The sequence below is a fragment of the Neofelis nebulosa genome, chromosome 15, assembly GCF_028018385.1.
Source record: "Neofelis nebulosa isolate mNeoNeb1 chromosome 15, mNeoNeb1.pri, whole genome shotgun sequence".
NCBI classification, from domain to species: Eukaryota; Metazoa; Chordata; class Mammalia; order Carnivora; family Felidae; genus Neofelis; species Neofelis nebulosa.
Window position 1 is genome coordinate 19847329 of NC_080796.1, and position 26966 is coordinate 19874294.

Genomic DNA, 26966 nt, shown 5'->3' on the forward strand with positions numbered 1-26966 from the left:
CATTCTCTTTACTATAAGAAATTTTTTTTCCAACAGTATTTTTTTTTTTCCTATTGGAAACAATACTGTGCAGGTACTTTTGTAATGGTGGAGTAAGGACTTCTAAAACTCTGTTCATCCATAAAAGAGATGAGGACACTGGCAAAATTGTCAAAATCAACTTCTTTTCAGAATTTGGGGAACCAGTCAAAGGTTTGCAATCATCTAAGGACTATTTACTAAAAAAAAAAAGAAAAGGATGAAAATCCACAACATTAAAACCACAGTAGCTGTGAAAATTAGGAGCCCAGACGCTGCTAGAAAGGGCAGTATAGCTTCCCCCTAATTCCTCCAAATAACCACCCCTGTTTGATTTGTTTGTTGTCCCCTTGAAAAATACCATTCACAGGGCTTGTCTTTACCTGACTCAGGCTCCTTCAGTACATCTCTATATTTATAGCAGTAAATGCATATATTAAGGAAGAAAAAAGGGGACACCTAGGTGGCTCGGTTGAATGTTCGACTCTTGATTTCAACTCAGGTCATGATCCCAGGATCTTGAGATCGAGCCCTGCATCAGGCTCCACACTGAGCATGGAACCTGCTTAAGATTCTGTCTGTCTGTCTGTCTCTCTCTCTCTCTCTCTAAAATTAAAAAAAAAAAAAATAGGGGTGCCTGGGTAGCTCAGTCAAGCATCTAACTCTTGACTTCGGCTCAGGTCACGATCTCATGACTCAGGAGTTTGAGCCCTCTGTTGGGCTTTGTGCTGTGTGGAGCCTGTTTGGGATTCTCTGTCTCCCTCTCTCTCAAAAATAAATAAATAAACATTTTTTAAAAAAAAATAAAATAAAAAATAAATAAATTTAAAAATAAAGAATGCAAAAGGATCTCAAATCAACAACAAACTTTCTACTTTAAAAACTAGAGGAAAAAAAAAGCAAACTTAATCCAAAGCTAACAGAAGTAAAGAAACAAAGATTAGGGTGAACATACATGAAATAGAGATGGTGGGGAGGGAAGGAAATTAATTGAAACCCAAACTTGGCTATTTGAAAAGATAGCAAAATCATAAACCATTGGCTATATTGCCCAAGAAAAAAGGGAAAAACTGAAACGGCTAAAATCAACGGTAAGAAGCCATTACTATCAACCTTCTAGAAACCAAAAGGATTATAAGGGAACACTCTGAACAAATGCATGACAACAAACTAAATAACATAGATGTAATGGACAGATCTCCAGAGAGACACAAACTATCAAAACTTCTCAAGAAGTAGAAAAAAATTAGATTGGATGTAATTATAACAAGAGATTAAATTATTAATCAAAAACTTTCCTGCAAAGAAAAATCTCAAGAACAGACGGCTTTCCTGGTGAACTCTACCAAGTGTTTAAAGACAGATCAACATCAATTCTTTATAAACTCTTCTTAAAAAACAAAAACAAAAACAAAAAACAAGAAGATTGAACATTGTCCAATTCATTCTGTGAGCCCAGCATTACTCTGAAAGCAACGCCAGACAAAGGTATCTCAAGAAAATAAAACTACAGATCACTAACTCTTATAAATATAGATGTAAAAATCCTCAACAAAAAAGTAGCAAACTGAACCTGGTGACGTATAAAAAGGATTATATCCCATGATCAAGTGGAATTTATTTTATAAATGCAATGGTGATTTGTCATCCAAAAATTAATTAATGCAAAACACCATGTTAATATGATAAAGGACAAAAACCTTATGAGCACCTCAGTAGATGCAGAAAAACATTTGACAAAACTTAATATCCTTTCATGATAAAAAATACTTAACAAACTAAGGTTAGAAGGGGGGCTTCCTCAACCTAATAAAAAGAATCTATGAAAACCCACAGCTGACACCATACTTAGTGGTGAAAAATTGAATTCCCTCACTACTTCTGTCTATGTCTACAAGTCAACACTGTACTGGAGGTTTTAGCCAGGGTAATTAGACAAAAAAAAAAAAGAAGAGGCATCCAGATTGGAAAGAAAAAGTAAAACTCTTTTCACTTGCAGATAAAAAAAAAAAATATTGTATATAAAAATCACTTGTATTCTTACACATTAGCAGTGAACAATCCAAAAATGACATTAAGAAAAATCAATCTCCTTCAGAATCACATTAAAAAGTATAAACAGTTAGGCGCAAATTTAACTAGAGAAATGCAAGGCTTGTAGACTGAAAACCACAAAACAATGTGAGATAAATAAATGGAAAGACACATGTTCATGTATCAGAACTTAATATCGTTAAGATGGCAACATTCCTCAAATTGATCTACAGATTTGATGCAATCTTTACCAAAATGCCCACTGTATTCATTGTAGGAACTGACAGGTTGATCCTAAAATGCATATAGAAATGGAAGCGACCCAGAATGGCCAGTACAATCTTGAAAAAGGAGATCAAGTTTGGATGACTCACACTTAGTGATTTTAAAGCTTACTGAAAAGCTACTGAAAAGTAAGTGATTTTAAAAGTAAAAGTGATTTTGAAGTAAAGTAAAAAAAAAATTAAAGTGATTTTAAAGCTTACTGAAAAGCTACTGAAAAGTCGCTTACTGAAAAGTAATCAAGACAGTACTGACATAGGATAGGCATGTAGACAGATCAATGGGATAGAACCAAGTCCAGAAATAAATAAACCCTTACCATTTAGTCAGTTTGTTTCCAATAAGAATGCCAAGACAATTCAATAGAGAAAAAAATAGTCTTTTTAAGAAATGGTAGAGATTGGGGCACCTGGGTAGCTCAGTCAGTTAAGTATCCTACTTCGGCTCAGTGGGTTTGAGCCCCGCATCAGGCTCTGTGCTGACAGCTCAGAGCCTGGAACCTGCTTTGGATTCTGTCTCCTTCTGCTCCTCCCCCACTCATGCTCTGTCTCTCAATAAATAAATGTTTTAAAAAAATTTAAAAAAAGAAATGGTAGAGATAAGTAGGTATTGCACATGCAAAGAATAAACTCCTATTTTTACATCATATACTAAAACTAACTCAAAATGCATCAAACACCTAAATGTAAGACCTAAAACTGTAAAACTCTTGGAAGAAAATATAGGTTTAAATCTTAGAGTGTAGTTGGTTTAAGCAATTTTTTCTTAGATCTGACATCAAAAACACAATCAACAAAAGAAAAAATGCAGATAAATTGGAATTTATTAAAATTAAAAACTGTGCTACAATGGACCCTTCAAGAATTCACAGAATGGGGGAAAGTATTTGCAAATCATATATCTGGTAAGTGTCTCGTACCCAGAGTATCTGGAAAATCACTTACAACTCAACAATAAGAAGACAAATATAACTCAATTTAAAAATAGGCAAAGGTCTTACATAGACTCATCTCCAAGGAAGATACACAAATAGCTAATTAGTAGATAAAAACATGCACAAAGGAGATACAAATCAAAATTACAGTGAGATATACCACTTCACACCCACAGGGATGGCTATAATAATAATAAAAAAAGATGATATTAAGTGTTGGCAAGCATATGGGGAAATTGAAACCCTCAGACATTGCGGATGAGATTCTGAAATGGTGAAGCCACTTTGGAAAGCAGCTTGGTAGTTCTTCAGAAATTAAAAATAAAGCTACCATATGAACCAGCAACTTTCCTTCTCCAGTATATACCCAAGAGAAATAAAAACATAGGTTCACACAAAACTCTGTACATGAATGTTCATAACAGTATTATTCATAATAGCCAAAAAGTAAAAAAACAACCCAAATCTACATTAACTGGCAAATGGATAAACAAATGTGGCCTATCTATACCCTGGAATATTGGTCAGCCATACAAAGGAATGTAGTACCCATGCAGGCCACAACATGGATGCATTTTGAAAACATTATGCTAAGTGAATGAAGCCAGTCACAAAAAGCTATATGTTGTAGGATTCCATTTATATGAAACGTCCAGAATAGGCAAATCCATGGAGACAAAAAATAGATTAGTGACAGCCAGGTGTTAGGGGAAGGAGACAGTGAGTAACTTCAAATTAGCACAGGGTTTCTCTTGGGATTAATGAAAATATTCTAAAATTGGATAGGACACATAGTTGCCCAACTCTGTAAATATATTTAAAACTACTGAATTGCAAACTTTTAGAAAATGAATTTTATGGAGTGTGAATTGTATCTTTATTTTTACTTATTTGTTGTGAAATGCTATCTTATTATTTACATTCCAGTGACTTCAAGGCAGCTTAAGCATCCCTTAATATTTATTGATCAGTTTTCCTCTTCTGTGAATTTTTATCCATATTCTTTGCCCGGCTTCTGTTGGGCTGGTGGTGTGCAAAACTACCTTTCAGTGCTGGTGATGTATGAACCAGAAGCTTCCCTCTACAGCAGTGACAAGTAAGCATTAGTGGCCACTTGGACATGTCAGTACTTTTGAGAGGGAACCACATCCATTCCAGAATGGAATCTCTGAAACACATGGTTACCATGACAAATGACAACATCCCAAAGGATTCCTTTAGTTGACAGAGTATTTTACTTTTGGCTAAGAGGTAAAGTACTTGAGTTTCTTTTCACTACTGTGCCTCATCACCAATAACAGAGAGGTTACACACAAGTAAGTAATTTTTCTCCTATTAACCCTTCAGTCAGTCAAAAGCCTATCTTCTTTCTCAGGTGACTACTTTCCTTAGTTTGTATTGTTAAAAGAAACAAGTAAGGGGGCGCCTGGGTGGCTCGGTCAGTTGAGCCTCCGACTTCGGCTCAGGTCACGATCTCACTGGTCCGTGAGTTCAAGCCCCGCGTCGGGCTCTGTGCTGACAGCTCAGAGCCTGGAGCCTGTTTCAGATTCTGTGTCTCCCTCTCTCTCTGCCCCTCCCCTGTTCATGCTCTGTCTCTCTCTGTCTCAAAGATAAATAAACATTAAAAAAAATTTTTTTTAAATAAAAAAAAAAAAAAAGAAACAAGTACGGATACATGAGGATGTACCTCACCATCTACCCTCTTCTAAAGTTCTTACCAAATTTGCCGATTGGAAGAGTTCATCTTTGTTCATTGATCTCCTGACTTCATGTCTATCATTTTTTCCACCATCTGCCCACATCTCTTCTGCCTTGCAGGCATTTGAGCTCCTGTGTTAGCTCATGGCCATCTAAACCACCTATTGGCTGGCACCCACAAAATTTGGACTCAACCCAAGCACCCAAAGTCTAAAATTGAATTCCCATCCAGAAAACCTTTCATTTTCTTCAATGAAGCTGGACTTCAAGGAGTCAGGAAACAAACCCATCAGGTGGTGAAAAGCCCGTGAGACTAATCAGTGTACACATCAGTTTAAGAAACGCTAATCACAATTTATTAAAATAAACCAGACACACATAGAAGCATAGAATAACAAAAATCGGATCAGGGAGAAAATCCTAGATCTGTCCTAAAATTTATTCATGTATGTATTTAATCCCATGAGAATTTTAAAGAGCGAATTTTTCCCAAAGCGAAGTCTTTGGTGGGATAGACTAGGCACATTCATTTAGTAAGATGCAAAATGTTTGGAAATGACAATGAAAACACTCAACAAATGAAAAAAAGAGCTAAATTGTGAGCACATACAACATCTCGGGGGTGAGGCTTTTGTTCCCATGTTTGGATCCAGACATGCCTCCCTGGGAATGGATAACCTTTGGTTCTGGTTTTGAACCAAGGATAAGTGGTGAAGCTGAACTAAGCAAGGAGTCTCAAAGATAAGCCCTAGTGCAGAGGGCTCAGGATGGATATGAGAAATTCCGTAGTAGCTTTGAAGCCAACAGGATCAAATAGCTGGGGAAGAATAAGGCTGAAAGAGCAAATTTACACACACACAATTTTGGGTCAGGAAGAGAATTCCTCCACATGAAGGTCCAACAAACATTTGATCGGAGTACAGTTCATCTCATTCAATACTGAGTAATGATTACAAAGGAATCAAAGAAAGATTTTATAAGAAAAAAAGCAGGAAAGTAACATAAAAATAAATGACAAATAATTTTAGAAAAATATTTTCAAAGAGCAGATGACAAAGACTTTACAATTCAATGAAACAATTTTATCTATAAAATGTGAGGATAAAATAGAGACATAAGAATTCAGGGAAGAATGGTGCAGCTCAGAAAAGAAATGGAGGAGAGAAATATTCTTCAAAAACAAAGGGCATGTCGGAAACAGTACAAAGAAAATAAACATTGCTGCGAACATGATAAGGAGCAGGAAGGACAAATTGAGGTCAGCTAGAAAGACTTTTTAAAAGACATTTTTGGGGTGCCTGGGTGGCTCAGTCGGTTAAGCGCCTGACTTCAGCTCAGGTCATGATCTCACGGTTCGTGGGTTCGAGGCCCACATCGGGCTCTGTGTTGGCAGCTCAGAGCCTGGAGCCTGCTTTGGATTCTGTCTCTCCTTCTCTGTCTGCCCCTCTCCCACTCACACTCTGTCTCTCAAAAATAAAGAAACAGTAAAAAAAAAAATTTTTTTTTAAGACATAATATGTAAGCACAATTGATATCACCAAAGAAGAGAACTAAAATAACAGAAGAAAGTATTTAAATACAAATTTTAGTAAAACTTTCCATGAATGTATAGATTGAAAACCAGGCTATGTCCCCAGAAAAATTAACTCAATGACAATCAATGGTGAGTTATAGCCATTGAAAATGGCTGATTGAAATCACATCGAAAATGGTGATTTTCAAAGGTAAATAAAAGATGCTTTGGAAATCCAAGAAAAGGAAAAACGTTCAATTAATCTATTCAATGCTAGAGGACTCTGGAGCTGAGCCTTTAAAATCCTTGAGGAAGATGCTGTGGCCCAACAATGTTGTGACTCAGCCAGACTTTAATTCAGAGTGAATGTAATAAACATTTTTTAACATGAAAGAACTCATGTGATTCCCCTCCTCAATGGACTAACAGAAAATGAACTTTAACCCAACTAGAGATGAACGGGCAAAGCATGGCCGATGACAGTGGATCTAGCTCAATGTAGGGCTAAGACATAAAGGAAAATGAAGATTATTATTTCAGAACTGAATATAAATATTATAAACTTTGAAAATATAGAAATGATATAACTAATAACATAAAAATTAGAAAGCAAAAGGGAAGGTAATGTCAGGAAATTATTTCTTCATTATTAAAGCTTAGGGATTAATAAGTTATCAAGGACAGTCAACCCTTGAACAAGACAGCGGTCAGGGGCATCAAACTCTGTGCCAGTCAAAAGCTTGCATATAATGTTTGATTCCCCAAAAACCTAACTACTGATAGCCTACTGTTGACTGGAAGCCTTACTGATAACATACATTTATAGTACTCTATGGTATACACTGAAAAAAATCCACATATAAATGGACCCATATAGTTCAAACTCCTGTTGTTCAAGGGTCCACTGTAATATAAACAGAAAAGCATAAAGGTTTCACTAAGTAATCAGTTAAAATTGTATGGAGAAAGAGGGAGGGGAGGAAATAAAAATTCATTGTTGATTTCAAAAATTTCATCTTGGCTCACAGTTGGGACTCGACAGATTCGCTCTAAAGTTTTGAAGAATAAATATATTACAAAAAGTTAGTCATATTAATCATAATCACAAGAGGAACATAAGCCTTTCGTATTAAAGAAACACACAAACACATCACATTATACACACACACACACACACACAAAGTAAGGGAGAAAATACCAAATCATAAAGGATTTAAAGGTAGCTACCACAAAAGCAGAACTTAAAAATAGGACAAAAGTAAAAACCCAAATCCATTATGGAAATACATCAAAACTCACCTATAAGAAGAAAAGAATCTGGGGCACCTGGGTGGCTCAGTTGGTTGAGCGTCTGACTTCAGCTCAGGTCATGATCTCACGGCTTGTGAGTTCAAGCCCCGTGTCAGGCTCTGTGCTGACAGCTCGCAGCCTGGAGCCTGCTTCAGATTCTGTGTCTCCCTCTCTCTTCTGCCCCTCCCCTGCTCATGCTCTGTCTCTCTCTCTCTCAAAAATAAATAAACATTAAAAAAATTTTTTTTTAAAAAAATAAGGAAAGAATCTGGCTGAATTACAAATAAAACCCAGAAATATGCTACATATTAGAGACATTTATAAAACAAAAGATCTCAAAATGGTTGTAAATAAAAAGATGGAAAAAAAGCATTCCAGGAAAATGTACACAAATAATTGTGACAGCAAATTAGGAGTTGAGATCTTAACCCAGACAACTTGAATTCCACACTTGGAAATAAATGCCTGGCTTGCTCAGTCCATTAAGCCTCCAACTCTTGATTTTGGCTCAGGTCTTGATTTCACTGTCTTGAGATCAAGCCCCACGTTGGGCTCCACACTGGGCCTGGAGCCTACTTGGGATTCTCGCTCTCTCTCCCTCTCTCTCTCTGCTCCTTCCCCACTCGAGCTCTCTCTTTCTCTCTCTCTCAAAAAAAAAAAAAAGACTTTAAAACATTAAATGTATTTTTAAGCAGCACTTAATGAGAAAATGTATAATCCATAATGAAGACAAAATATTATAAAAATCTACATAAGATGAATTTTAAGATGCCCCCCAATATTCCTGTCTCTCAGTATCCATACTTTGAATAAATCCCTCCCCCATGAAGCTGGAAAGGGAAGGCAGGATGTGGGCTGCTCTCTGCCTGTGATGAGATATGACAATGTTCCATAATATGGCAAAAGGGATTTTACAGATGCAATAAAGGTTATTAGGCAGCTGACTTTGAGTTGATCAAAATGGGTGTTGCCCTAGTGGGCCTGGTGCAAGTTTGGGTCTAAACGTGGGAGGCAGAAGTCAGAGGTTGGAGTGAGAGAAGGTCTTGCCCACGTGGCAAGGGATGGCCTCTAGGAGCTGAAAGGTGCACTCGGACACAGCCAGCAAGAGAGTGGCCCTCCATCTTAACGGTCTCAAGGAACTGATTTCTGCCAAACACCCAAATGACCTAGGGGAGGATCCTGTGCCTCAAATGAGATTGCAGTCCCTGCCGACACCTCAACTCCAGCCATGTGAGACCCTAAGCAGAGCTTAAACCTTCTGACCTGTAGAAACCGTCAAACAATAAATGGATGGTTTTTTAAGCCATTAAGCTTGTAGTAATTTGTTACACAGCAAAAGAAAATAAATACAATGTGCATTCCGTATAACATAGTAGCATGAAAACGATAAAGCAATGGAAAATAATACACGTATTCCTGAAATCATAAGGCAACTACAAATCACCAAGCACAAAAAAAAGTCTTACAGGAAATCAAATAGTGTGCAAAAGATACAATCTCACCTACATGAAGTTCAAGAAAAGGCAAAACTAATCCTCTGATGTTAGCTGTCAGAATAGTGGTTATCTCGGGCTGGGGGGGAGGGCAGGGAGGGTGCGAGGGGGAAGGGTTCCCACTGAAAAGGGCACAAGGGTACCCTTTCAGACACTGGAAATGTTTTACACCTTCATGGTTACATGGTTGTATAAATATGTAAGAAGTCATTGAGCTGTACTCTTAAGATTTTATGCACTGTGTGTATATTACCCCTTAATAAAAGTACCTTTGGGCAAAAAAAATGATAAAGCAAAACAAAACTATAAGAACGTTACTAGTTCATATACTAACACAAAACACTCTTTTGCAGTACTATTAGAAAACTTTAATTCACCTTTGTCAGCATGACATCAAAGATTCAGAAAACAAGTAAGAATTTAGGATACAGCAAAGACAAAGGTAAATATGTGTATTTATGTGTATGTTGTGTGAGAGAGATCTGTGTATCAGTCTCTATCCATTAAAAACAGAGAAATGTATCTTTCTTCCTAGTGTGCACAAAAGGTCTATTCACAAAAGATCACCCTGTTAGGTTAGAAATCTCTGCATAAGTTCCAAAATGTAGAAATAGCAAAAATACTTTCTGATCACAAGGCAAAACATTAGAAAGTAATAACAAACTTATGAGACTAAGCAAAGACGAAAACAAAAAACAACCTACCATTTTGCCATCTGTCCTACTCTATTTTGAACAATTCTTGGGTCAACGAGGAAATTAATACAGAAATTGCAGAATGTTGGTAACACATCGCAGGACCTACAGCACACAGCCAAAACTGCAAACAGAAAAAGATCCATAACCTTAAATATTTAGACTACCAGAAAGTAATTGAATCATATATCCAAAGCGAGAAGTTAGAAAATAAATAAGTAAGTAAGTGAGTAAATAAATCCAAAAAAGGCAGTCAAAAAAGAAGGCATACATTCAAGGGATACAGGAGAGCTGATGCATAGGGGCACTTGTACCCCAATATTTATAGCAGCACTTTCAACAATAGCCAAATTATGGAAAGAGCCTAAATGTCCATCAACTGACGAGTGGATAAAGAAATTGTGGTTCATATACACAACAGAGTACTACATGGCAATGAGAAAGAATAAAATATGGCCTTTTGTAGCAACATGGATGGAACTGGAGAGTGTTAGGTTAAGTGAAATAAGTCCTACAGAGAAAGACAGATACCATGTGTTTTCACTCTTATGTGGATCCTGAGAAACTTAACAGAAGTCCATGGGGGAGGGGAAGAAAAAAAAAGAGGTTAGAGAGGGAGGGAGCCAAAGCATAAGAGACTCTTAAAAACTGAGAACAAACTGAGGATTGATGGGTGGTGGGAGGGAGGGGAAAGTGGGTGATGGGCATTGAGGAGGGCACCTTTTGGAATGAGCACTGGGTGTTGTATGGAAACCAATTTGACAGTAAATTTCATATTTAAAAACAAAACAGAAACAAACAAAAAAAAGAAGGCGTACATAAAGACAAGGCTGAATTCCTGAATTTGATGAGAGGAATAAGAAGACTACTAAGCTCAAATTTTGATACTTTCTCATGATGAAGAGGACACTTCACTTGAGTGACATTCTTTCCTAAAAACCCAGTCTTATTATGAGGAAAACACCAGACAAATGCAAATCAAGGGACAGTCTGCAAAATACCTGACTAGTCCTTTTCAAAACTGTCAAGGTCATGAACAAGGGAAAGTTGCAAAACAGTTATAGGTCAGAGGAAACTAAGGCAGCAGGATGTCTGAATGCAGTGGGATCCTGGAATGGGAAAAATGGGTGAAATCCACATGAACTCTATAGTTTAGTTAATAGAACCGTACTAATATTAATTTCTTAGCTTTGACAAATGTGCCATGGTAACGTACAATGCTAACATTAGGGGAAGCTGCGTGAGGGGTATATGAGATCTCTTACTAGCTTTGCAAATTTTCTGAAAATCTAAAATTATTCCAAAAAAAAAAATCTAAAGAACTTCAGAAGACCTAGAAAATCTAGGCAGAGCAATTAAAATGGAAGAAGTAAGAATAATTACCAAAGGGCTATCTCCTCAAACAAACAAAAGTATCCCAGGTCCTAAAGTTTCTATAAAAGAATTTTCCAAATATTTCAGTAACTGATAACTCCAATCTAACTCGTCATTCTGATAACATAGAGAAATTTAAAGAGCATTCACGTTATTGTCCATGAAGTAAATAATTAAAAAATAATGTATTTTTCCTTTGTAATATATTATTTCTATTTTCTAAAAATACTGGATGATGAGGTACCTGGGTGGCTCAGTGGGTTCAGCATCTGACTCTTGATTTTGGCTCAGGTCATGACCTCACGGTTAGTGAGATTGAGCCTCGAGTCGGGCTCTGTGCTGACAGTGCGGAGCCTGCTTGGGATTCTGTCTGTCTCTCTCTCTCTGACCTTCCTCCGCTAATACTCTTGCTCTCTCTTTCAAAATAAATTAACTAAAAAAAAAATTTTTTTAAATAAAAATACTGGATGGTTATGTGCAGAAATGGCAAATAGTGGTAGAAATTTTTGTCTCATTCTTTATTTCAATGAGAATGCTTCGAATTATTTCCTTATTATATCTGGTCCTAGCTTTTGTGCTTATATATCACATTGAGAAATTAACCACATATCTACTTTATTAAGAACTGTTATCAAGAATAGGCTTACAAAACGGGGCACCTGTGTGGCTCAGTCAGTTAGGCATCTGAGTCTTGATTTCGTCTCAGGTCATGATCTCTGGGTACATGAGTTCGAGCCCCGCATCGGGCTCTGTGCTGACAGTGCAGAGCCTGCTTGGGATTCTCCCTCTCTCCCCATCCCCCTTTCCCCTCCCTCACTCGTGCTGTCTCTGACTCTCTCAAAATAAATTAATAAACTTAAAAAAAAGAATATGCTCACAATTTTATCAGATTTTTTTGCCTCCACAAAAATTATTATGTAAATTTTCTTCTTTTTAAAGCAATTAATGTTAATAATTGTGTTATGAGCTCTCTTTTATTGAACCATCCCTGCATGTTTGGAATAAATACCACTTGGTTATAGTTTATTATTCTTTTAATGTGTGTCTGTATTCTGTCTGCTAACCTTTTTACTAAGTGTTGTTCAGTATCTGAAGTTTTAGTGTGCGTGTGTGTGGGTGTGTGTGCATACTATCCTTGATGGGCTTTGCCATCAAGATCATACTAGCCTCAAATTTGGGGATACATCCCGCTAAGATGATAAGAGATTAAGTTGATTCCCTTTTAACTAGTCTCCTTCTTCTCCCTGACTAGTAACCGGTCTCCAGTGTCTACGGTCCAGCGTGAAATGGCATCGCCTGGTAAGTGAGATTCTAGAAGACATTAATGTAACTGAAATCTCCTGGGTAAAAAAAAAAAAAAAAAAATAAAGTAAAACAAAATAACTTGTTCACTGTCTCTATTACAAGGATATCATAATTCGTGTTTAAAATACATGTATCTGGGGCAAGGAAAGAGGCAGTTTGATTGAAAACTGGCTTTAGTTTTTTCTTCCCTGAAGAATCATATTCTTGCTTACCCTCATGTGCCCCCTGGAAATGACTTTCAACACTAATTCAAAAGGATGAAAGTTTTGACCCACCATCCCACTGTTTTCCCCACTTACCCACCCCCTATCTCCTAAATGATCTCCTACAACAGCCTCATATCCTTCCTTCCATCATCACTGTGAAACCCCTTCCCACCAACCTGGGTCAGAAGTAATGCCATGAGCGGACAGAAAAAGAAAATTATTTTTCCCAATTCACAGCCATGACCTGGAGAAATAAAGACAAGAAGGTGAGGGGAGCCATGAGAGAGGGAACCCCTTCCCTGCTCCAATCATAGGGAGAACAGCTAACACGTCCATAGCATTTATAACATGGAAGTCATGCTCCAATGGCTTTAAATAACTAAGTCATTTAATCCTTGTGACGGTCCTCCACGGTGAGTACTACTGCTATCCCCTCCTGGCAATTGAAGAGACAGGGCAGCAAGTGACCGGCCCATTTAGCTGCCAAGCGGCAGAGCCAGGATACAAACTCATGGAGTTGAGCCTTGAGAGACTCCAGGGTCTCTGGAGTCACAATAGGAATTAGTGAGACAGCTTCAAGAACATGGTCCTACAAAGGTGAAAACTGCACTACAATTCAGGCCTTACTTTGTTTTCAGGAGCAGGGTCTCTATTTCTCTTAGCTGTGGAAACGATCAAGTCCAGAAATCAAATTGTGACATAGACTTAGGTTGGAAATAGTCGAATACAGGAAACAAAAGAAAAAGATGGTCAGATGGCCCATAGGATATAAAACAGAAACTTGTTTGACATGGGCGTCGGGGTTTGAGCCTAAATTGAGTTCCTGCTAGGCTTCAAGCACGTCTGAACCACTCCCATTGAGACAGAACTAACAAATGAAAGAGCCTGCAGGAAAAGAGCACATCTCAAGTGAAGAGATTATCAAGGTGTGGTTCAAGGGTAAGCGGATGGTGGAAGAGGGGAGGAGAGGCTCTCACCGAGGCAGCTGCTGAGTCCTAGGACGATGGGGCTGCTATGAGAGAGAAAAGCAACAAGCAGCTGGAAACGATGATAGTAAATGAGGTTGCCTGTGGCTCTTGCTCTAAAGCAAGAGCCCCTTTTGTGCGACCCCGATTCTCTTGATAATGGCTACCAGCAGCCATGGGACCCTATCAGCAAGGATTAGCAGCAGCATCAATGCCTTTGACCAGAGGGCGGGAACAGCCTCAGTACCATGTTTTGGCTTCCACAGGGATAGGCGATGTCATCATAGCAAGTCAGCAATAAAGGAGTCATCACACTTTAAAACTACTAAAGATAGCTCAAATATATAAACCAAAATCTTTCTGTCTCTAATTAGACAGATCTATCCCCTTATTTCTCTTTTTTCAAAAATATATCAGCTAATTTTACTCATTTGTACTTCCAGATGGACTTTGGAATATACTTGTCAAATTTCTCCCAGAATTTCTTTGGCATTTTGATTAGAATTGCACTAAATTTACAGATTAATTTATAGAGAATTTACTTCTTTAAATTACTGTCTTGTCATCTGGCACATGTATGTTTCTTTCCCCTTACTTGAATCTTCAGTAAAGTTTTTTTTCTTCATGTAGACCTTGGACATTTCTTAACCATTTATTTTGGGGTATTTTATAGACTGTACGGTTAGTGAGTGTAGATTATATGATTTGCAAATATTTTCTCTCAGTACATTGATTGTCTTATCTTTTCCTTAATGGTATCTTTTGAAGAGCAAAAGGCTTTAGCATTAATCAAGTCTAATTTATCATTTTTTTCCTTTTATTGACTGTGTTTTGCAGCCATATCAAAGAAAACTGTCCCTGAACCAAAAATGACAAAAATGTTATCCTATTTTTCTTCTAAAGGTTTTATAGTTTTGGCTTTTACATTTAGATCTATCATCCATTTTGAGTTCTTTTTGTGTAGGCATGAAGTAAAAATATCAATTTGTATTTTTACATATGAATCTCTGTTGTCCCACTCTTATGTTTCACATCCCGCATTGTTGCAAAACAACGTGACCTGCATAATTTCTATCTCTGGGAACTTAAAGAGATTTTCTTTGTGAAGTGGATATACGATAAATTTTCGATGTTCTTCTAGTTTTATGGAAGTAGGACACTCTTATTTTTAAAAATGAGAATAATCAGAGACCCACACCCTTTTGAGCTGTCGGAGTTGATGCGAACGTGATGGTTTTCATGATCTGTTTTACTCAGTTTCTTTTTTTATATTACACACCAAGTGATATCTATTACAAGTTCTGAGGGTTTAAAAGATGGCATTAAAGAGGTGGGAGGGGAAGAAAGCAGGAAGTTATATCAGCAGACTTCTATCAGGTACTGATACAGATATCTGTGAACATAGGGCTGCACAGTGGGCCACCACCGGCAAGTTTGAGCATTGCATGAATGAAGTCACGGTGAGATTTGGACCCAAAACAACACTTTGACTAACAAGTACCAAGTAGATATTACCAGGCAGTGATACAGGACACACTAACTCGGTTATGATATCCATGTATACTTAAGCTTAAAAATAAAGTTCCTCTTTTTGCAGGCCCCAGTCAAGAAAGTGGAAATCCTTCCCATTTAGGAAGTCAGGGATAGTTGGGTCTCTGGGTCTGTAGACACCCTTTGATTTTACAGGCATGCTGTAACTTTTGAGTTACCTCAAGAGAGTGCACTCTGGTGGCCTTTACTAATGCAGTTCAGCAGAAACGCTCACTGCTCTGTTTGGGGAAGAGGAATCAGAGAAAGCACAGAAGTCTACCTGAAAAAAATGATAAAAAGAAAGGTCTGAGGTCTCCAGGCACGCAATGTCAAGGTTTCTTCAGTGAGTATTCATCTTTTCGTAAATTTTTTTTTCTTAATTTTTGACAGAGAGACAGAGACAGAATGCTAGTGGGGAGGGGCAGAGAGAGACAGGGAGACACAGAATCCGCAGCAGGTTCCAGGCTCTGAGCTGTCAGCACAGAGCCCAACACAGGGCTCAAACTCACGATCTGTGAGATCACGACTTGAGCCGAAGTCAGAGCTTAACCGACTGAGCCACCCAGGTGCCCCAATGAGTCTTAATCGTTTACACCAGAATCAGTCAAAAGGCAGGTACTATATCAAGTACACATGGTTTTGATTTTGCCACAATAATATAGACTTGCTTTTTTGAGCCTCATGTGTTGACTTTGGTCTTATAGAAAGGAAAAGTAACCTTTGGCCAGTAGTGCCTTTTTCTTTGTTTGTTTGTGTCTGAGGATAGCTGAGGATCCCAGATCCAAACGTGAGACCCGCACTGAATGCTCAGCATAGAGAACCCGCCAATGTGAGGATTGACACAACTTTGCACCGAACTCATCCACCCAAGTCTCCAGTGGCCTTTGTGGCTCCAAATCCTAAAGATGTCTTTCCGTCTTTTTCTTTTGGGACCTTTAAGCACTGTCACCAGTGACTATGTAGCTCTTAAATCTCTCTTATTTCTTCTGCTGACACCGGAACCAACCCTCTTCTGTTATAGTCTCTCTCCTGGGTAACATGAGCCTTAACTGTTCTCCTTGTAATCAGTTTACCTTGTTCAATCAAGCGGCCTTGTGATCTTGTCCCCCTTTTGATTAAATGACTACGTTCCCCCCCCCCCACACACACACCCACTTGTTCTTAAAGATGAGTAGCAAATCTTTAGGCCTCACAAGAGGACTTGCTGTGATCTGGCCTCTCTGGGCCCATGACTTAGCACGCTTTGCTCTGGCCAGAAGGCCTTCTTTCGTGTCCTGTAACACAGTGGTTCTCAATTCCGGCTTCATGTTACAATTATATATGGAGCTTCAGAAACAAAAACAAAAAACTATTGCTAGGGCCATACCTCCAGAGATCTGGATTCACTGGTGTGGGGTGAGTTCTAGGCATGTGGATCTTTTGAAGGTATCCGAAGATGATTTTAAGGCTCAGCCAGGGTTGAGAGCTACTTCTCGAAAGCATTAAACCCTTTCTCAATGCATGGATACTCATGCCCACAATTCAGATTCCTCATCTCTCTGCACTTTAGTATTTTGCTTTTGTCAAAGAAAAGAGACATTCTAGGGAGCTAGAGATGAAGGAAAAGGTGCAGACTCACATTATATTCTAGAGGACCAAGTCCTCTTGGATCCCTTTGGCCACTGCAATGTTAATGGTTGGAATGGAACCAAATGGTTCCCTTTGAGCATTCCCAGGATTGCTTGAGAATTACTAGAAGGGAGTTCAAATTCCCTCAGAATAATGATTATTATGATAATACCATTTGCCCTCGGGCTAAGGTGGCATCAGAAACACATAATGTCTGTGATTTGAAACATCTGAGGTTTAAGGAACTAGTCAAACTGGCATGACTCCAATTTTTCTGGCCAAGAATGACAACAGATATTGAACAAAAATGTCAGTGATATAAGATATATATAAAAAGCAGATGGTCAGCTTAAAGAAGAAAGCCAAAATAATAAATATGGAAGCTTAAGTCCTACCAGGCTGGTCCTAGAAGCTAGTATTATGAAATATATTACAAAGTATAGATTTCCAGGATTGTGACCATCTTATCATTTACTGTGGGTTTCCAGTGAAGAGCCATAGTGATGAAGGAGTAATTGAAAATGAGATGAAAGAGAACTTATCCATATAACAGAAGTTAAAGCCAGAATGATAGTCCTAACTCCCCAGAGGTGGCACTGAGAAATTTAGAGGGGAACTCCGGTGAGCATGTTATGTAGTCTGAATAATAACAAAGAGCCTAACTGGGGAAAGCAGGTAAAATTCCTGGCCAGTTCCTGTAACTTCCTAGGTTCACACCAGTTCAGAACCCACGTATAGATGTTAGACAAACCTATTGCTCACTGAGATGCGCACTGGCTTTGGGTATTACATTAATATCAGTGGTCCCTATAGCGCAGGCAAAAGCATGTTCACGAGAGGGCAGGGGTGTGCTGTAACTCAGTTAATCAACAACAGTGTGATGTGAAGGTAATGTGAGCAGAACAATAACTTGGTGATGGAGTTGTAGTAACAAATTTGGCTCCATGAAAATAAAGAGAAGCTGGCTAACAGATGGGGAACAGAAGTCTGTGTTATTATAGATCAACTAATTGACAATGTATTACTGTGAAGCAAGCTCCAGGGTTGAGTGGAAATAGTTCACTTAAAAAGTGCTGCTCAATCCCGGATGTACTTCAGAATCACCTGGAAGCCTTGCTGTGTGTGTGTGTGTGTGTGTGTGTGTGTGTGTGTGTGTGCGCGCGCGTGTGTGTGCGTGTGAGATCTTGAATACAGACCTCTTAAATCTCTGGAGGTGTGGCCCAGGAATCAAAATTGGTTATTTTTCAGGCCCTGAGTGTACAGCCAGGGTTGAGAACCACGGATTTCAATTTGAAGTGTTACAAATTGATTTCCAAGGACTAACACCCAATTTGAAGTTTGTCTGTGAGGAAAGTTCCCAGTGAGGCAACAGTCCCAGAAGAACATTGCTTATATAGTGACAGAACATGCTATTAGTCACTGCCCAGAGAAATACTAGTGTATTTCTGGCCAAATTGAAAGAAAACAGTGCCAAAGACAAAAATGTCTAATTTCAAACTAGACAAACCACCATTTATAGTTCCCATGTCACAGTGAGAGTTGTCTGCCATATAGGTTTTATGTTCTCTACGTAATGATAATGTGAAATATGCTAATAAACAACATAGCAAAGAATTATTCTCTTATGATTGAATAAAATCACATTTGGTGTTGTTAAGAATCAACGATAGGTATGGATATAAATATTTTAGAGAAAGAAGAATAAGTCTTTTACACCACTCGGTCTCAGCACAGCCCAGGGAGGGGGGGGGGTGTTAGAAAGTGTTCAGGGTGCTGTTACCCAGGAAGGTCATGGCAGGATACTTGTGCCTAGTGGGGAAATGCCAGTTTTTAGTTCCAATCCCAAACAGGAAGTTTCTTAAATGTCTTAGTTCTGGCTGATTTAACAAGATTCCATGGACTGAGTGGCTTAAACAGCAGAGGTGTCTCACAGTTCTAGAGTCTGGGAAAGCCAAGATCAGAATATGACAGATTTGGGGCACCTGGGTGGTTTAGTCCGTTGAGCGTCTGACTTCGGCTCAGGTCTTGATCTTGCAGTTGACGAGTTGGAGCCCTGTGGCCAGGCTCTGCGCTGACAGCTCAGAGCCTGGAGCCTATTTCAGATTCTGTGTCTCCCTCTCTCTCTGCCCCTCCCCTGCTCATGTTCTCTCTCTCTCTGTCTCAAAATTAAATAAACATTAAAAACAATTTTTTAAAAAGAATACAACAGATTTAATGTCTGAGTGAGGTTGGTCCCCCTGGTTTTCAGATGGCCACCTCCCTGCATCCTCACGTGGCAGAAAGAGAGAGAGAAAGTGAGCTCTTTTGGATCTCTCTTATAAGGGCACGGATCCCATCTTGGAGTCCTACTCTCATGACTTCATCTGAGCCTCATTATCTCCCAAAGGCCCATTTCCAAATACCGTCGCATTGGGGATTCGAGTTTCAACATATGGTCTTGGAGGGGACACAAACTTGCAGTCCATAACATGGACTTCACAGACATGTAGCCCTATCTACTGGATTAATTCTGACATCCCACAAAGGTAAGACACAGACCCCACAGGGTACTCAATACTAGAGTCAGAGGAGCGGCACTGAGCAGACAGGACAGGGCTTTTTTCAGGGTGGTAAGTAGTCAGTGGCAGGTGTTTGCCTATGCATTAGAGAGAATAAATACCCTCAGAAATAGCATTATTTTACAGCAGCACCTAAAAAAGAACGTTGAGTTGTTTCAGAAGTACAGGCTGGCAATTTCTGGAAACAGCACTATTGGTTCCGATGCAAGAAGTGACATTGCCACAGAGGCTTGTATGAACAAGATAAGGATGCACGCAAGAAAAGAGATACTCCTCCACCAGACTTGCCTCAGGTCTCCAGTTTCTTCAATAAAGATCTGGAAAGTCTGTATAGGATCTTACTGATTATAATTGATAAGTTTAAATCACCTATAACATGGTTCTCACTCTATAGCAGAAGACATTCTTCAGTAAGTCCTGATTTAAATCATCCTGCTGGTATTTTTATCAAGAGACCCCACACCGAGTAGACTATACTCAACAGTTACGGTGTCGTCGAGGGCATCCTCGACAACATTTTGTCCAGAAATGCTACTTATAGAAGCACGGTGGTTGGCTGTAAAAGGCCACCATTTAGGCCAAGATGCTATCATGAGTTTAAATTAATTTGGTCTCAACACCATGAACTCTTGGACTTCTAGTCCCGTCCAGTTTGGTCCGTTGCTCTCAGTGAAGGGGAGAACTACGTGTGATGCCTCAAGGGCTGCCATCATTTATTCTTTTCTTTTTTCCAGGAGCATATAGCTACCAGCCTATGGGATGTATACTCAGGCCTGTTCGGTGATCAAGCCATGATCCTCGCCGTGAACTCCAGGTACAAGAAGCTATAATGCTCTCGCATTTCACTGACTGAATATCTTTAAAACACAATAGAGAAAACTCACACTTGTGAAAAACAGAAAATTACTCCAAATCCTACCTTCCTAACTCAGCAGCTGTTATTTCTTTCTTTCTCATGTTCTTCCTCAATTCTTCTGTCTTGCATGGATAAACAGACAGTCTAATTATTGTAGAAAAATAAGCAGATTGTAGAGGGGAGGAGCCAAGATGGCGGAACAGCATGGAAGTTTTTGTGTGTCTCACATCCATGAAATACACCCAGACCAACACTAAACCGTCCTGCACACCTAGAAAACGGATCTGAGGATTCACACAACAATCTGCACCACCTGAACCACAGAACTCAGCAGGTACATGGCGCGGAGAGGCGAACTGGGGGAGAGAGAAGCCACATACGGCAAGGAGCCACTTTTGTGTGCGGAGAGAGGATGGAGACAGGGGGGAGAATACGGGAAAAGCACCCCCCCAAAAGCAGCTGGAGAGAAAGTGGAAAAGTGGAAACACCCACAGGGACTGAACTAAAAAGGGAGAAAGGAGAAAGGAGAGGGTTTAAATTCCCTTAAGAGTATAAACAGGGGGAGCAAGGGCTGAAACTCCATAGCACGATACCTGGCGGCGTTTGGGTGGGAAGGGCGAATCCTCAGGAGCAGAGTGGGGTCCGGGGGGCTTCGGGCCACACGGGAGACGCGGTTCCCCCTCTGGGAGGACAGCTGGTAGAGGCGGCGTGGCCCCCGCACAGGCAAAGACCCCGGCGGACCTGGGACAGCGGCCACATTCACTGGTGCTGGAACAAGGTCGCTGGGGGCGGAGCCCGGTGGCAGATGCGTGTGGTGATTTTCCATAATCCCTGAAACGCCACTGCTACACGATCGCGCGAACTTTCTCTGGGGCGGGCTGGCCCCCCGGCTGCAGTCTCGGGGCGTCGGCAGCAGCACGGTCCCGCGAATGTTCCCGGGTGCGGCGGGCACCCGGCCATTGCTCGGTGAGACCCTCCGCAGAGGGCCAGAAGGGGTCAGAGCCGCGGTCCCTCCGAAGTAAGGGGTCGGGAGACACAGCCGCATCTGAGATAAAACTCAGGAGGGAGGAGCTGCCTGGGGCGTGGTCACGGACAGTGTAAGAGCGGGGAGTGGGCAGAAGCCGAAGACAGAAGACGGGTGCGCGATTGCTGATCAGGGAGAACAGAGTTCCAATATTAGAGAGCGGGTAACCGGGTGACACCATTTTCACCGTCCCGCGCATGCGCGCGAGCTTACACACACCTGCAGCGCCACAACAACCCACCCCAGTAAGCTAGCTGCGCCATCTAGTGGATAACGGAGTCGTTACACTAAGCCCCGCCCAAAGGGCCAACCTCCCTCTTCAGGACACAAGTCTCTCTGCCTGCTTAGTTTATGGACTATAAAGCCCTTCATAGTTTCACTTCTAGGGGAAAACAAAATAATTTCAGTCGTATTTCAGTCTGTTTGCCGGTCCATCTATTCGATTTTCTTTCTTTTTTTTTTCTTTTTTCTCTTTTTCGTTTCTTTTTTTTTTCTTGAATACAGAGAGAGAAAAAATTCATTTTTATTTTCAGTTTGTATTAAAAATATTTTTTTTAATTTTTTTCTACTGTATTTTTTACTTTTGTGTAAGTTTTTTTAAATTCTATTTTAGTTCCATCGTTTCATTTTTGTCTACTTCAGTGTATTCATTTTTTCAAATTTTCAAAAGATTTCCTTTTTTTTTCTTTCTCCTTTTTTCTCTAATCTATCAAGCCCCTTTCAACACACACACCAAAACACACCCAGGATCTAGCATCATTTATTTGATTTTTGTGTGTGTGTTTGTTTTTAATTTTTTAATTTTAATATATTTTTTAAATTTTAATATATTTTTAATGTTAATTTTTTTTACCTCATTAATTCCTTTTCTCCCTTCAAAATGATGAAATTTGAAGGGAGAAAAGGGAGAAAATGAGTCACTGATTTCTCTTAATTCTGAAATTATGCTCCTTTGCCTTAATCTCCCTCTTTTATTCTGCTTCATTATTCTCCATAAGTTTGTCTATATCGCTGATTCTCTGTCCTGCCTCATCCATCCTTGCCACCGCAGCATCCATTTGAGATTCCAGCTCAGTTATAGCATTTTTTAATTTCATCCTGACTAGCTTTTACTTCTTTTCTCCCATCAAATTCCTTTTTCTCCCTTCAAAATGATGAAATGAAGGAATTCACCACAAAGAAAGAGCAGGAAGAAATGACAGCCAGGGACTTAACTAACACTTGCTTGTATAAGCAAGATGTCTGAATCAGAATTTAGAATCATGATAATAAGAATACTAGCTGAAGTTGAAAATAGATTAGAATCCCCTTCTGCAGAGATAAAAGAAGTAAAATCTAGTCAGGATGAAATTAAAAAATGCTATAATTGAGCTCAAATCTCACATGGATGCCGTGGTGGCAAGTATGGATGAGGCAGGACAGAGAATCAGCGATTTAGACAAACTTAAGGAGAATAATGAAGCAGAAAAAAAGAGGGAGATTAAGGCAAAGGAGCACAATTTAAGAATTAAGAGAAATCAGTGACTCATTAAAAAGGAAGAACATCAGAATAGAGGTCCCAAAAGAGAAAGAGAGAGAAATAGGGGCAGAAGGGTTATGTGAGCAAATCATAGCAGAAAACTTTCCTAACCTGGGGAAAGACACAGACATCAAAATCCAGGAAGCACAGAGAACTCCCATTAGATTCAACAAAAACCGACCATCAACAAGGCATATCATAGTCAAATTCAGAAAATACTCAGGCAAGGAGAGAATCATGAAAGCAGCAAGGGAAAAAAATCCTTAACCCACCAGGGAAGACTGATCAGGTTTGCAGCAGACCTATCCACAGAAACTTGGCAGGCCAGAAAGGAGTGGCAGGATATATTCAGTGTGCTGAATCAGAAAAATATGCAGCCAAGAATTCTTTATCCAGCAGGCTGTCATTCAAAATAGAAGGAGAGATAAAGAGTTTCCCAGACAAACAAAAATTAAAGGAGTTTATGACCACTAAACCAGGCTTGCAAGAAATTTTAAGGGGGACTCTCTGAGGGGAGAAAAGAGGAAAAATAAATAAATAAATAAATAAATAAATAAATAAATAAATACTAAAAGCAACAAAGACTAGAAAGGACCAGAGAACACCACCAGAAACTCCGCCTCTACAAGCAACATAATGGAAATAAATTCATATCTTTCAGTACTCACTCTAAACATCAATGGACTAAATGTTCCAATCAAAAGACATAGGGTAACAGAATGGATAAGAAAACAAGATCCATCTATATGCTCTTTACAAGAGACCCACTTTAGATCTAAAGACACCTTCAGATTGAAAGTAAGGGAATGGAGAACCATCTATCATGCTAATGGTCACCAAAAGAAAGCTGGAGTAGCCATACTTACATCAGACAATCTAGACTTTAAAATAAAGACTGTATCAAGAGATGCAGAAGGGCATTATATCATAATCAAGGGGTCTATCCACCAAGAAGACCTAACAATTGTAAATATTTATGCACCAAATGTGAGAGCACCCAAATATATAAATCAATTAATCACAAACATAAAGAAACTCATTGATAGTAATACCATAATAGTAGAGGACTTCAACACCCCACTCACAGCAATGGACAGGTCATCTAATAAAAAAATTAACAAGGAAACAATGGCTTTGAATGACACACTGGACCAGATGGACTTAACAGATATATTCAGAGCATTTCATCCTAAAGCAGCAGAATATACATTCTTCTCCAGTGCACATGGAACATTCTCCAGAATAGACCACATACTTGGACACAAATCAGCCCTCAACAAGTACAAAAAGATCGAGATCATACCATGCATATTTTCAAACAACAACGCTATGAAACTTAAAATCAACCACAAGAAACAATTTGGAAAGGTAACAAATACTTGGAGAGTAAATACCATCCTACTAAAGAATGAATGGGCTAACCAAGAAGTTAAAGAGGAAATTAAAAAGTTCATAAAGCCAATGAAAATGATAACACCACAATCCAAAATCTCTGGGATGCAAGAAAGGCTGTCATAACAGGAAAGTATATAGCAATCCAGGCCTTCCTAAAGAAGGAAGAAAGACCTCAGATACACAACCTAACCTTACGTCTTAAGGAGCCGGAAAAAGAACAGCAAATAAAACCCAAAACCAGCAGAAGACACGAAATAATAAAGATTAGAGTAGAAATTAATGCTATCGAAACCAAAGAAGAAGAAGAAGAAGAAGAAGAAGAAGAAGAAGAAGAAGAAGAAGAAGAAGAAGAAAAAACAGTAGAACAGATCAATGAAACCAGAAACTCGTTCCTTGAAAGAATTAACAAAATTGATAAACCACTAGCCAGTTTGGTCAAAAAGAAAAAGGAAAGGACCCATATAAATAAAATCAAGAATGAAAGAGGAGAGATCACAACCAACACAGAAGAAATAAAAACAATAAGAGAACATTATGAGCAATTATATGACAATAAAATGGGCAATCTGGAAGAAATGGAAAAATTCCTAGACACATATACACTATCAAAACTCAAACAGGAAGAAATGGAAAATTTGAGCAGACCCTTAACCAGTAAAGAAATCGAATTAGTAATCAAAAATCTCCCAAAAAACAACAGTCCAGGGCCAGATGGCTTTCCAGGGGAATCCTATCAAACACATAGGGAAGAGTTAACACCTATTCTCTTGAAGATGTTCCAAAAAATAGAAATGGAAAGAAAACTTCTAAACTCTTTCTATGAAGCTAGTATTACCTTGATCCCAAAACCAGCCAGAGACCCCACTAAAAGGAGAACTATAGACCAATTTCTCTGATGAACATGGATGCAAAAATCCTCAACAAGATATTAGCTAACCAGATCCAACAATACATTAAAAAAGTTATTCACCATGACCAAGTGGGATTTATACCTGGGATGCAGGGCTGATTCAATATCTGCAAAACAAACAATGTGATTCATCACATCAATAAAAGAAAGGACAAGAACCCTCTCAACAGATGCAGAGAAAGCATTTGGGAAAATACAGCATCCTTTATTGATAAAAACCCTCCAGAAAGTAGGCATAGAAGGATCATACGTCGAGATCACAAAAGCCATATATGAATGACCCAATGCTAATATCATTCTCAATGGGGAAAAACTGAAATCTTTCCTCCTAAGGTCAGGAACAAGGCAGGGATGTCCACTCTCGCCACTGTTATTCAACATAGTATTGGAAGTCTTAACCTCTGAAATCAGACAACACAAAGAAATAAAAGGCATCCAAATCAGCCAGAAGGAGGTCAAACTTTCACTTTTGGCAAATGACATGATACTCTATATGGAAAACCCAAAAGATTCCACCAAAAAACTTCTAGAACTGATTCATGAGTTCAGCAAAGTTGCAGGATATAAAATCAATGCACAGAAATCGATTGCATTCTTATACACCAACAATGAAGTGACAAAAAAAGAAATGAAGGAATCGATCCCATTTATAATTGCACCAAAACCCGTAAAATACCTAGGAATAAATCTAACCAAAGAGGTGAAAAATGTATACACTGAAAACTATAGAAAGCTTATGAAAGAAATTGAAGAAGACACACACACACACACACACACAAACAAAAACAAAAAATAAATGGAAAAAGATTCCATGCTCCTGGATAGGAAGAACAAATATTGTTAAAATGTCGATACTACCCAAAGCAATCTACATATTCAATGCAATCCCTATCAAAATAACACCAGCATTCTTCACAGCGCTAGAACAAATAATCCTAAAATTTGTAGGGAACCAGAAAAGACCCCGAGTGGCCAAAGCAATCTTGAAAAAGAAAACCAAGGCAGGAGGCATCACAATCCTGGACTTCAAGCTAAACTACAAAGTTGTAATCATCAAGACAGTATGGTACTGTCACAAACGCAGACACTCAGATCAATGGAACACAATAGAGAACCCAGAAATGGACCCACAAATGTGTGGCCAACTAATCTTTGACAAAGCAGGAAAGAATATCCAAAGGAATAAAGACAGTCTCTTCAGCAAGTGGTGCTGGGAAAACTGGACAGTGACATGCAGAGAAATGAAACTGGACCACTTTCTTATACCCTACACAAAAATACACTCAAAATGGATGAAAGGCCTAAATGTAAGACAGGAAGCCATCAAAATCCTCAAGGAGAAAGCAGGCAAAAACCTCTTTGATCTTGGCCACAGCAACTTCTTATCAACACGTCTCTGGAGACAAGGGAAACAAAAGCAAAAATTAACTATTAGGACCTCATCAAAATAAAAAGCTTCTGCACAGTGAAGGAAACAGAAAAACTAAAAGATAACTGACAGAATGGGAGAAGATATTTGGAAACGATATATCAGATAAAGGGTTAGTATCCAAAATCGATAAAGAACTTATCAAACTCAACACCCCCCACAAAACAAATAACTCAGTGAAGAAATGGGCAAAAGGCATGAATAGACATTTCTCCAAAGAAGACATCCAGATGGCTAACCGACACATGAAAAGATGCTCAACTTCACTCATCATCAGGGAAATACAAATCAAAATCATAACGAGGTACCACCTCACGAACCTGTCAGAAT

The 26966-nt window shown here is 39.0% G+C and overlaps 1 protein-coding gene across 1 annotated transcript in view; it reads left to right on the forward strand.

The window, feature by feature from the left end:
* The first annotated feature begins 4480 nt into the window (after nucleotides 1-4480).
* Nucleotides 4481-26966, forward strand: part of MROH9 (maestro heat like repeat family member 9) — an 89699-nt gene continuing 67213 nt past the window's right edge. The window contains exons 1-4 of the mRNA XM_058700399.1: nucleotides 4481-4584; nucleotides 9616-9704; nucleotides 12584-12630; nucleotides 20238-20317. Of these exons, the coding sequence (XP_058556382.1) occupies nucleotides 9650-9704; nucleotides 12584-12630; nucleotides 20238-20317 (182 nt within the window). The 5' untranslated portion in view covers nucleotides 4481-4584; nucleotides 9616-9649. The remainder of the gene's footprint in view (nucleotides 4585-9615; nucleotides 9705-12583; nucleotides 12631-20237; nucleotides 20318-26966) is intronic.